The 11,865-nt window shown below is 42.9% G+C and overlaps 1 protein-coding gene across 1 annotated transcript; it reads left to right on the top strand.

Annotated features, from left to right (window-relative positions):
- The first annotated feature begins 6,390 nt into the window (after positions 1 to 6,390).
- On the top strand, positions 6,391 to 10,839 carry LOC117753307 (probable low-specificity L-threonine aldolase 2). Its single transcript, XM_034571299.1, has 7 exons — positions 6,391 to 6,668; positions 7,598 to 7,681; positions 7,768 to 7,856; positions 7,952 to 8,137; positions 9,665 to 9,802; positions 9,923 to 10,115; positions 10,222 to 10,839. The coding sequence occupies exons 1-7, from the start codon at positions 6,416 to 6,418 to the stop codon at positions 10,527 to 10,529; spliced, it is 1,251 nt and encodes a 416-aa protein (XP_034427190.1). The 5' UTR covers positions 6,391 to 6,415; the 3' UTR covers positions 10,530 to 10,839.
- The last annotated feature ends 1,026 nt before the right edge of the window (positions 10,840 to 11,865 follow it).

Below are 11,865 nucleotides of genomic sequence, written 5' to 3'. Positions count from 1 at the left end.
TTTTTTTTTTATATCAATACTACACAACCAGCTGGAATATCAGTGTCGGCTAAAAAACAGTTTTTCGTGAATTAAAGACGGAAACTGGATTTTATTACACAAAATTTGACAGGGTTTTCTCTGCAAATGAAACTTGACAGGAGCCTTCGATCGGAGCAAGAGGTTCTGAAAATGAACAGGAGACATTTTACCACCAGCGTCCTTCGTTTCAGTTGCACAGGAGCCAAACAGGGATTAAGCAACCCTCAGTCCTGAGTCCATTCAGCTATTGACCTGCCGCAGGATGCAACGTTCTCCAACATGAAACAACAAGCACTGCTCGGGCTTCAGTGTGTACGTGTGTGCATATTTAAGTGGCTTCACCTTGGGAGAACAGCCCACTCATTTAGACTAATAACCACTGCTTTATTTAAATAAGGTGGCATTTACACACACACACACACACACACACACACACACACACACACACACACACACACACACACACACACACACACACACACACAGACGTCCCCCCTTCTCTCTGTTTTTTTTAAATGTGATGGATCACATTTGTTACTGAAAGAAGAAAACAGGGGGTCCGCTGTGTGTGTGTGTGTGAACTGCATCTGAATGCGGGAGCCAATCGCGGCGCTGTATAGACACTGAGCCCCCCAAGTACTGCTGGTTTATAGGGCTCAGCTTCAGAGAAGTCACATGACTTCCCAGAGAGTAAGGGGGGAGAGAGAGGGAGAGTGGGCAATGTGGGAGAGGAGGATGAAGAGGAGGAGGAGGAGGAGGAGTGAGAACAGGGTCAGGAGGGTGACAGGATCGCAGGGGATTTGCGAGGAGTGAATTGAAGGTCTGGTAAATGAATGGAGCAGAAGGAGGTGAAAAAAAAGAAGAAGAAAGCCAGAGATGCCACTGTTCTCGGAAGTGAATTTACACAGGCAGCTCATGGTCTATAATTACAGCTGAATGAACAGAATGAGAAATGAGCGACTGAGAGAGGAGAGGTGGGTGAGTGGATGAATGAAGGATGAGATGAATGAGTACACAGGCAATTGTGGTTGCAGCTGATTACTACAGTGGCTAATCTGCATGGTTTGGTTAACCCTGCCTCTGATGGTCACATAACTATCCTCAGCTAAATGATTAAAGGGACAGTTCCCCTAAATGAAGTTAACAACTTTTACTCCCTCGAGACATGCAGACAATTTATGTGCAGAGTTTCTACAATATAAGTGAATTAAATTTTATTTGAGCACTCAGATCATTTTAAAATCTTTCCCAGAATACTTTGCTGTCAAGTGCTTTCATCTGGAATATTTATTTGGTAGAAACGAGTTCCAACGAAAGCCCTTCAAGCAGCGACTTCTGTGGAAACAAGAGATGCTGTTTCATTATTTAATGCCCAGAGAACCACAAACTAAATTCTGTTTGCCTCATAGAAGTGAAGGATATCGCAAATACCTTGCAAATACAACCCAAACAAACCTGTGTGGCAAAAAGAAGAGAGACATCCCGAACCTTAAGGTTTGGTGTGAGTTTGGGTTTGACTGTAAATAAGGATGCAGGATATAAGACCTACCCAAAAGTGAAGCCAAAGAACCTCCATCGCCCTCTGGTGGCCTGCCACAGTATTGGTGGAAGTCAAAATACACGTCAAAAATGTGTTCTCAGAGATAGTTTCTGTCTTTACAGACATGGTTTTCCAGATTTATTGTGGAAGAATTTGGCCTGCACAGAGCGCTGATCTCATCCCTACCGAACACCTTCGGCATGAAGTGGAACGGCAACTCTGAGCCAGGCCTTATCGCACACCATCAGCGCCTGACCTCACTTATGTTATTGTGGCTGAATGGGCGAAAATCCCTGCAACCAGGTTCCAGAGTCTTCTGGGAAAGCCTTCCCAGAAGAGGGGAGGCCGTTACAGCAGCAGATTAACGTTCATGGTTTAGGAAAAGTGATTGAATCACACATTGGTGTAATGTTTGGTTGTACACATACTTCTGGCCAAATCATGCATCAGCAACCAGAGAGAGAAAGAGGGAGGGGGGGGGGGGGGGTTTCACCATCACCGAGGAGGTTGTGGCATCTTCATTGTTTGTTAGTTTGCAGGATTACGCAAAGACTACTGAACCAATTTCCATGGAACCTGGTGGAAGTTTGTCTCATGGGCCAGAAAATAACTCTTGGTGCGAATCAGGGGGTGGATCCAGGATTTTGTTTTTCATCTTCTTTAACATTGCGAGTCAGGACGTTTTTCAACATTTTCCTAGATTTTTCAGAGAATAATTCATGGAAGACGATGTAAAAAATCTGGCATGTTTAGGGTATTGATATTTATGATTGTGTGACAGTCTGAATCTAGAGAATTTAAATGTGGTTTCATAAGGGGACTGTTCCTTGGTGGTGGTATGCACACTGCTGAGGGTCATTCCAGTGAACTGACCCTTTAAAAAGCTGAGAAACCAGGGACAAGAAACCTTAAGAGCAATGCATCTGCAGTGTGTGTGTGTGTGTGTGTGTGTGAATGGTCCATTACATATGGGGTGGTGTTGGTGTGGAGTGGGGGGGAGGTAGTGTGAAATGTGAAACAGATGTTACTCTTTTTTCACAGGCACTGATGTCAACACCTTTGCATTGCCCAGGGAAGGTGTGTGTGTGTGTGTGTGTGTGTGTGTGTGTGTGTGTGTGTGTGTGTGTGTGTGTGTGTGTGTGTGTGTGTGTGTGTGTGTGTGTGTGTGTGTGTGCGTCTGTGTGTGTGAGTATGAAAAACCTCATTTGAGGGAAGGTTTCCCATAAACACCTGTTTTGTTCCGGTTAATATCTCTCGTCATAGTGAAGAAATGATGGCCTCAGTGAAAGAGGAGAGAGAGAGAGAGAGAGAGAGAGAGAGAGAGAGAGAGAGAGAGAGAGAGAGAGAGAGAGGAGGGGAGGGGGTGAGAAAAGAAGGAGGCGGGGTCACCTCCATTCCCCTCCGTCTGTGAAAGAGAAGAGCTCATGTGGGATGAACACATTCGTTTATTCATTCGGCCCGTCTATTTTCAGCCCAGAGGGTTTATGGTTATTGGAAAGGCGTTGCCGTCTCGCTCCTTCCCAGAAGGAGTCAATATTTCTCCCTCTCCTTCATTTCTCCCTCTCTGCCTCTTTTTCTCTAATCCAATATTTTCTCCAAAACACCACTCTCCCCTCCATGCGCACCAGCAAGGAATGCTGGGAGGCATTTGAGGGAAACAGAGCACACAAGCACAGACACACACACACACACACACACACACACACACACACACACACACACACACACACACACACACACACACACACACACACACAGACACACACACACACACACACACACACACACACACACACACACACACACACACACACACACACACACACACACAAATATACAAAAGTGTGAGGTTGCAGTGATCCCTGAAAAAGAACTCCTGCTCAGGACGTCTCCCACTTATCCCAGCTACCCATCGCTCCTCTTTCCTGCTTACAGATGCATCTTTATCTCTCTCCGTTCACGGCCCTTGTGGGGCTCTCGAGACCGACTGTGGCCTTTTTTACGACCCTGATGTTTGCTAATGACTTTTTATGATGACTTGTTATGGTTCATAAAAAAAAAAAAACGGCTCTGTTACTGGCAAGATCAACTGTAACTGCAGCACAGTGCGGTCCTGATAACACACCCTGGGACTTTTATGAAGTGATTACAATGAGACAAGACACCATGAGTATGCATGCGAGTGGGAAATGTGTGCAGCCGAGGGAGGGAGAGGGGGGGGATGGCGCTTGTGATGTGGATGCAGTCATAGCAGTTGTAGGTCAGAGGGAGAAAGTGAGGAGGGAGCAGTTTCATAAAGACTTCACCTCCTTCGTATGGAGCAGATAAATTCCCACAAGCCTTCACCTCCAAATATTGACTTAGTTCCTGAGTCATGAGGGAACTGCGGTTTCATTGCTGATAAAAATAGAGGGCAGTCCCGCATATGACCACTTTAGTTAGGGCCTGAGCCCCCTGCCCCATCATGTTATGTGTTAGAGGTGGTGGGAGGTTACAGTCCCAGCACATTTTACACCTCCTCTCTCGCTCTCCACAGATAAATGAATGATGGGTGGGCTCCAGTTAGAATTAGCTTTCGAACTCAGGGCAGGGATAAAGGTCAGGCCAAAAGCAGGTTGGTGACACCTGAAGAATCCCGGAAGCATCCGTGACTGCCGCGTGGTGTAAACAGATCATACAGACAGACACACACAGATGCATTATGCTTCACACACTGGAGGGGGTTCACGCACGTCAATGGGAGAGTCAATATGTACCATAAACAAACGATGATCTGAACGTCTTAAACACGGGGTTAAAAAATCATTTAAAAGATTAGAGGAGGATCTCTGGTATTATAAATCACTGACTGAGAAGTATGTATTATGTTTGGTGAAATAGTGAATAACACCAGTAGAGCTTTCTGCCAAAAAGGAGTGAAACAACGTAATGAAAGACCTGGATGGAATGAATATGTGTCAGAGGCCAAAGAAGCTTGTAAAAACTGGGTTTTATCAGGAAAAGCATTTAGACATGGCCCAGACTTTGAACACTTGCGAATGCTAGGGTTCAAACATACGTTTCCTTCGAAGACACGAGGAGGCCATGAGGGAGACTTCTACGTTCCAAAAAGCTTCAGCAAGATTATGTCTTTTAACTTTGTGAAGACGTTAAGGTTATCAATAACCGCAAGATGCCCTTGCCTTCCAGTATTGATGGGGGGACTGGTTCTGAAAATATAGCTGAATTATATAGAAACCAATGCAGGGATATTTTTAATTGTGTTGAGAGTGAAGAATTAAATGTAGGTGATGTTTTATCAGTGTTGGTCAGACCTGGTGAAGTGTGCTATAGCATTGAGGAATCAGCAGTGAACAAAGCATGTGGCCTCGACCACGTGACGGCAGAACATCTGAAACATGCCAGCCACTGGATCTCAGCGCTGTTTGTTTTCCTGGTCCGCTAATGCGTGGCACAGTGCCTGGCTCTATGTTGTCTGTCGTATTAGTGTCAGTTGTTAAGAACAAAACTGGAAAAGTGTCCAGCATGGAAAAATTACAGACCAATTGCTCTGGCTAGTGCACTTTCCAAAGAAAGGAAGAGCAACTTCTCTTGGAAAGACTTCAAGAATATATAATTTAACTACTGACAATCAGTTTGGTTTTACAAACAAACACGGTGTAACAGGCCATAGTATACCCCCAGTCCGGACTATACCTGGGGTTAAAGGGGCCTAGGCTAGATTATACCCCGGGTATATTATGGCCTAGGCCAATTTATACTCCGGGGTATAAATTGGCCTAGGCCCATTCATACCCCTCAGGCCAGATTATACCCCCCATGATATCAGTAGTGTTGAGTGATATACACAAGAATTACTTAATTTTTCAACATTTTATTGGGGGTTCAGCTTTGTCAGGTAAGTTAAGTGAGAAAGCTAACTGACTTAAATCTTAAAACTCTAAAACATAGACTTTTATTACTTCAACCAGAAAAACTATTAGACTTCCACAAAGATCAAAGATTACTACGTCCTGAAACTTCAACTTCTAAGACTAGCAAGTCCTCGCTACAATATAAATGTTCAAAGTTAAACACTGATAACATCAAAACATCCACAAAGATCAAAGATTACTACAACACTTCTCAGTAGTGTTAGTATGGCCTGGGCTATTTTACACCCCCGGGTATAGTTTGGCCTAAGACAGTTTATCCCCGGGGTATACTCTGGCCTGGGCCAAACTATACCCGGGTTTAATCTGGGCGGGGGTTCATTTGGCCTGTTACACCGGCACAGATTTGTGTATATATTTGAACTGGAGGAAATTGTTAGTAAGTATAGGAGACATAACACCATAATATTGATGTGTTTTTTGGAAGCATCTAAAGCATTTGACCGACAGGTTGGAATACTGTCACCTGTTTTCTTTTATATGGATGATCTTTCCAAAAAGTTATAGGAGTGTAAGACTGGATGTGTGGTGGGGAACAGGCTTGTCAACCATCTTTTATATGCTGATGATTTAGTCATTCTGTCTCCTGAGTGCTGGTTTGCAGCAGCTACTCAGAGTCTGCTCGTATTATGCATTGCAGTTTGATATCCATAACTGCAAAATTGAACAACTGTAATGTGTTGCGTTGTGTTGTTAAATTGATGAAGATGTTTTCGTACTTTGCATGTGTTTTCTCCTAAGAATGCCTCCCTGAAGCAACTTTACTTTTATTTGCCTAACTTCAACATAACTCCACCCCCAACCACCTGGAACTCAGTGCATTTTCAGGTATAGCAAGTATTGCTCTGAAGTAAAGTACACTCACATGTTGTACTGTCAACTGGGAGGTAACTGTCTTAGATCAGTTTGTTCGTTTTCAACAATGTCAGTCTTGATGAGAGGAGCGGTGTCAGGTAAAAGACATGGAGCAGCAGCAGCAGGGGCGGCTCTGCTGGGATGGAGCCCCACGCGGGGCTACCTCAACATCATCCCCAAGACCAGGCACCCTGCGGCCCACGTCCGGGTGGTGGACCTCCGCACAGACACAGTGACCAAGCCCGGGCCTGCGATGCTCCAGGCCATGGCGGCGGCCGCGATCAGAGCTGAGCTGATTTCAGAGGACCCGATAGTTGACGGTAAGAACCGAAGAGTGATGGTAAAATTGTACTTTTATATGTAACTAATTAAAATAACTTTGAATGAATGGCTAAAAAGTAGAGCACAAGTGTTTGTTGCTCATTGCTCTGTGATAAACAGTTCAGTTTTTCGGTTCAGAAATTTAGTTTGTATCACTTTTGTTCATCCTAATGTGTTAATGTTCATTTTACTGAGGACACACACACACTCACACACATACATATTGGGCAATAATGATCAACTCTTTGTTACGTGACACGTTAATACACATATTAGGTATCCTACTGGTTGTATTTTATTATATTTTTATCATGAATTACCATGAATGAATTATATAATTATTTATACAACCCAAACGTTAGTAATCATAGAAAGAAACCACATTTCACAATGAGCAAACCCTTACAGAACGGAGAGAAACAGGAAGAACGGCAGAACCAATAATCTGATTGGCATCAGTCTGTCTCAACATGTTGGGTTCAGAGGATAGAAATGAGGAAGAAGGAAGATGTGGGGTTAGTGTGTATTTAATCCCTTTTCCCTCCCACATAGCAACATTTTAGAAAAAGGTGTAACCTCTGCACCACTGGGTGAAACTATCCTGATTTGAATTTGTAAAGTTCACAGTTTTGTCATTTACATGTGAAAGCCTGCCCTAGGCCTAGGAGCAGGAGGGTCTGTATAACATGTGATATTTGCAGATAAGATACGACAAAAATGTAAATATTAGTTTGAAAGGTGCTGGATCTGCCTGTTTATACAGATCCACTGTCAAACAGACAAATAGCAATGAGGAAACTGAAGGTAACAATAGCAGCAGTGGCAGCAACAGTAGTAACAAAGTAAGATAATAATAATTAGTGCATGCAAAGCTGCTTTTTGTCCTTCTTGTTGCAAAAATGTCACAGTGTTTGACTAATTTCTGCAGAGCTACAGAAAATTGCAGCGGATATGTTTGGAATGGAGGGCGCGCTCTTTATACCCACTGGAACCATGGCAAACCTTGTTGCAGGTGAGCTGACCTTCAACTGGCAGAGTCTAAATCCACTTTTTATGAGTTCAGAATGGTCATAAATGTGCACGCTTTTCATTATGCAGTGATGTCGCACTGCTTGGAGCGAGGCAACGAGATGATTGTGGGCGACCAGTCCCATATGCACATATATGAGCAGGGATCAAGTGCACAGGTGAGAGCAGAGCGTCAAACACCTGTAGCTGGGCCTCATCTACATGTCAGTTTGTACCTGTAGGAACTAATGAGTGTATTTTTGTGCTGACACAGGTGGCTGGTGTTCACACCAACACAGTGACCACGCTCCCTAATGGAACATTTGACTTGGACGAGCTGGAATCAAAGATCCGCCACAATTACCCTCACCCATCGCAGCCCCGCTCACGGCTCATATGTTTGGAGAACACACACAACATAAAGGGAGGACGTGTGTTGCCTCTGACCTTCTTGCAGGAGGTGGGAGTGATTCGTTTTTTTTAACATACGTGTGGTGGAGAACGCTACATCTTGTTTCATGCTGAGCTTCTTTTTTTTTTACATTTCAACATTGTCATGATCTAATTCCCTGTGTGATCCTTTTGCCTGGACCTCCTGTTTTATTTTGAAATCACTTGTGTGTCAATTGTGATTTTACTCTCGGTCTCGGTGTGTTTCCTTCTACTTTTCTGAAGCACCCCTGTCTTGTTAGTCAATCAGTTCTCGACTGTGCATTCACATGCTCCTCGGAAGTTCCTCTTTCTTGAGTTGTGGAATCGTCGTCGTTCCGAATTTGGTGGTTTTCCCGACCGCAAAAATTCAAGTGAATGCCACTTAAAGTCGGAACAACAACTCGTTGGTTAAAAGATCGTACACGAGTTGCTGGGTTGCTGACGTCATCAATTTAAAACCAATTAACATAATTTTACAATCAGCTCTAAAGAGCGGCTTTTAATGTTTCACTTTTGTCACTTTAAAACTGCATGTTCATCTCTTTAGGGTCAGTGTGTAGAATTTACAGACATCTAGTGGTGAAGTGTCATGTTGCAGCTGAATACCCCTCACCTCACCCTCCTCTTCCAAACATTAAAAAGAACCTGTGGTAGCCTCAAAACTCAAAAGGTGTTTAGTTTGTCCAGTCTGGGCCACTGTAAAAAAAACATGGCCGCCTCTGTAGAGAGGACCCGCTCCCGATGTAAATATAAAGTATTTTAATATAAAGGGCCCATTCTAGAGTAAAGAAAACTACAATTCATACAATTTAGATGAAACACACAAGTGAAATCATCACTAGGATTATTTATTTATTTATTATTTCTGCTCAAAGATCCCTTTCACCTAAATCTGACACACTGAACCTTTCACATCTTTTTCTTTACTCTAACCCTAACCCTTTGTATATGAATATTGGAAAGATGTGTCAAAGTGTTGTTTAAAGACTCTAAACTAATAAGTGCAGCACATTATGTTTACATTGTCCATGTTTTTTCTAGTTTATGATCTTAAAGCAAATTAACACAGCAAAGTCAGAACAACCACTTCACAACTCGATAAATGGGACCCACAAGAGATGTGGTTGTACAATGATGTTAATTGGCTAGGGTTAGGGTGAGGGTTTGTGATAACGTCCGATTTGCTCCGACTTGAGGTGGCGCCAGTTGGGAACAAATTTTTCAGATTATTATAACACGAATGCACAATTAAACTTTTAGTTGCTTGGATGTTTTGTTTGTTCTGTGTTCGCCCTCTGGATTTCTGCCCTATCCCTTTTGGTTCTGGTTGCCTGTTTGGACTTCTCTCTGACTTTTGTTTAACTTAATCTTACAAGCCCCTTTACTAAACTACTAAAACTGTCTACTCTGCCGGGTTATCAGCATTTGGGTCGTTTCCTCGGTTTGTGCCGCTCTGTTGCACACATATGACAGTAGCTCGGATTTCTGCCGTATCAAAGCAGATTGCAGCATCACAGGTTTGATTATCTTCCGATGCTGTGTTTCCATCTGAAAGGTTCGTGCTTTAGCAGACAGATACGGGCTGTCGGTTCACATGGACGGAGCCAGGCTATTGAACGCTGCCGTGGCCCAGGGGGTGCATCCACACACCATACTGCAGCACACACACTCCGTCTCTATGTGCCTTAACAAGGTGGGTCTTCAAAACACAGACAGACCAGAATAGATATGAAAATACAAATTTTGTATATATGTATTTTAGAGAAGTCATGTTAAGTCGACAAAGCCAAGTTGACAATTAGGTGTGCAACAGGGTTTGGGTGCCCCTGTGGGTTCTGTGCTGGCTGGATCCCAAGACTTCATCAACCAAGCGGAACGGATGAGATATGCCCTGGGTGGGCGGATGGGCCAGGTTAGTGTACTAGCAGCAGCTGGAAAAGTGTCTTTACTGGATATGGTGGGACAACTGGAGGAGGATCACCGCAACGCAAAAACCTTTGCTCAAGGTGAGTAGCTTATACATTTTATTATCTATAAAATGTAATCATTAACCAGCTGCCGTTATGTTCCTGCTCATGACTTCTTTTTTAAATGTTTCGTCTCATTAACCAGCTCTGCTCGACTGTGACCCTCCTCTATTTGCTGTGGACATGGCGTCTGTGGAGACAAACATCGTGGTTTTCCATCTCAGGGAGCCCAGTTTGAGTCCGTCTGAGTTCTGCGCCCACATGGTTCAGGTCGGGGAGGGAGAGGAGGCTGCACTGGGACAAATAGTACAGGTCGCGATGATTCCTTTCTTTGGAAACTCGGTCCGGGCTGTGTGGCATCTCGGGATCTCCCCTGAAGATACCCAGCTGGCCATCCAGAAAATGCAATATGTTGTGTCTCAGTACTCAAAGGAGAAACTCAGGGCCCAGTGAAACCTGATGTTCGGCAAGTGTCTAATCCACAGGAACATACAGTATTTTAGGGGAGAGGTGCTGCCCAGTATGAACGAACGTTTCACTAACATGACCATCACAATCAAATGAATTGCTTTTAAATATCTTGTAATAAAACAAACTATACAATAAACACACTTTAATAATCAATATCAAAAGGAGATAACAATTCCCCTATTAATCACTATTAACACAAACACTGTAGATACATTCCGTCATGTTTACAACAGCTCCAAGTCATTTTTGTCTCTTAGTTATACAAGTTCATTTGAATGTTTCGATTTTTCAATACTTTTTTTTCTTAGACATGTTCACACCTTTGACTAAATCAGTAACAACTATTCATCAATAAGAAACAATACCAGTAAATCAAGATCAACTGTAGTTTGAGCAATACTTTCTTTATCTTAAACAACTGCGAGGGTCATTCACCTGTTATTTGTGGATATTTGAAGGTTGGGCGTCTACAGTTTGCTTTCTTTGACTTCTGCTGTGTTCTGCACAAAGATTTGTATCGAAGGATAGACATTTCAAAAAGTCCAAATTTATATGTGGCAAAGTCACGTGTGTGTGTGTGTGTGTGTGTGTGTGTGTGTGTGTGTGTGTGTGTGTGTGTGTGTGTGGGGGGGTTCTATACTTTAGAGAAATGGATTTTTACATGCAATTAAAATAAATGTAAATAAGAATATGAATTACCTTTTGGTGATGCTCAGGGCGGCTGCCTCAGTTCTTTTTTCCGTTCATTGTACAGTCTTGCTTTGGATGATATTATCAGAGAACATGCACGGATATGCTGATGACACACTGCTGTTTATTGGCTTTGGACCAAAGTTAACTGCTGGTTAGGCTGCAGAAAACCAGTTATTTCACAATTTGTATCAGTTGGTCCACAAACAGAATTGTTGCAGAACATGGCAGTTTCACCCCAAAGGTTGAATCTATTATCCAACATTCAGATTTTAAAAGCTTGCATGAAAAAGGAAACTTCAGCAGCTTTTTTTCATCGCAGAAATCATTTAAATGTATTGCTTGTTTTCTCCCAGATGTGTTCATACATGTAAGTAGATTAAAATACTGAAGTAGCATATCCCATGAGTTTCTGTCAATCGTCACTGTGTGTTTTACTTGTTTATAAGATGCAAACAATTACACAATCAGGAAAATCGGCAGCAGCTCTGCCTTTTTTAAACCATTCACCAAAACCATGTAATTCCACACACAAGATAAGAGATGCAGGCTATGTGACCATTTTAACTAACCTTCACCTATTTTATTGTTATTATATATTTCTTATGTTACTTCTACCTTCCACATA

The sequence above is a fragment of the Hippoglossus hippoglossus genome, chromosome 19, assembly GCF_009819705.1.
Source record: "Hippoglossus hippoglossus isolate fHipHip1 chromosome 19, fHipHip1.pri, whole genome shotgun sequence".
In the NCBI taxonomy this organism is placed as follows: domain Eukaryota; kingdom Metazoa; phylum Chordata; class Actinopteri; order Pleuronectiformes; family Pleuronectidae; genus Hippoglossus; species Hippoglossus hippoglossus.
This window is presented reverse-complemented; position numbering and strand designations above follow the sequence as displayed.

Coding starts and splice junctions, on each gene's coding strand:
- LOC117753307 (XM_034571299.1), top strand. CDS start 6,416: ATGTCAGTCTTGATGAGAGGAGCGGTGTCAGGTAAAAGACATGGAGCA. Junction 6,669..7,597: donor AGAGGACCCGATAGTTGACG/GTAAGAACCGAA, acceptor TAATTTCTGCAG/AGCTACAGAAAATTGCAGCG. Junction 8,138..9,664: donor CTCTGACCTTCTTGCAGGAG/GTGGGAGTGATT, acceptor TCCATCTGAAAG/GTTCGTGCTTTAGCAGACAG.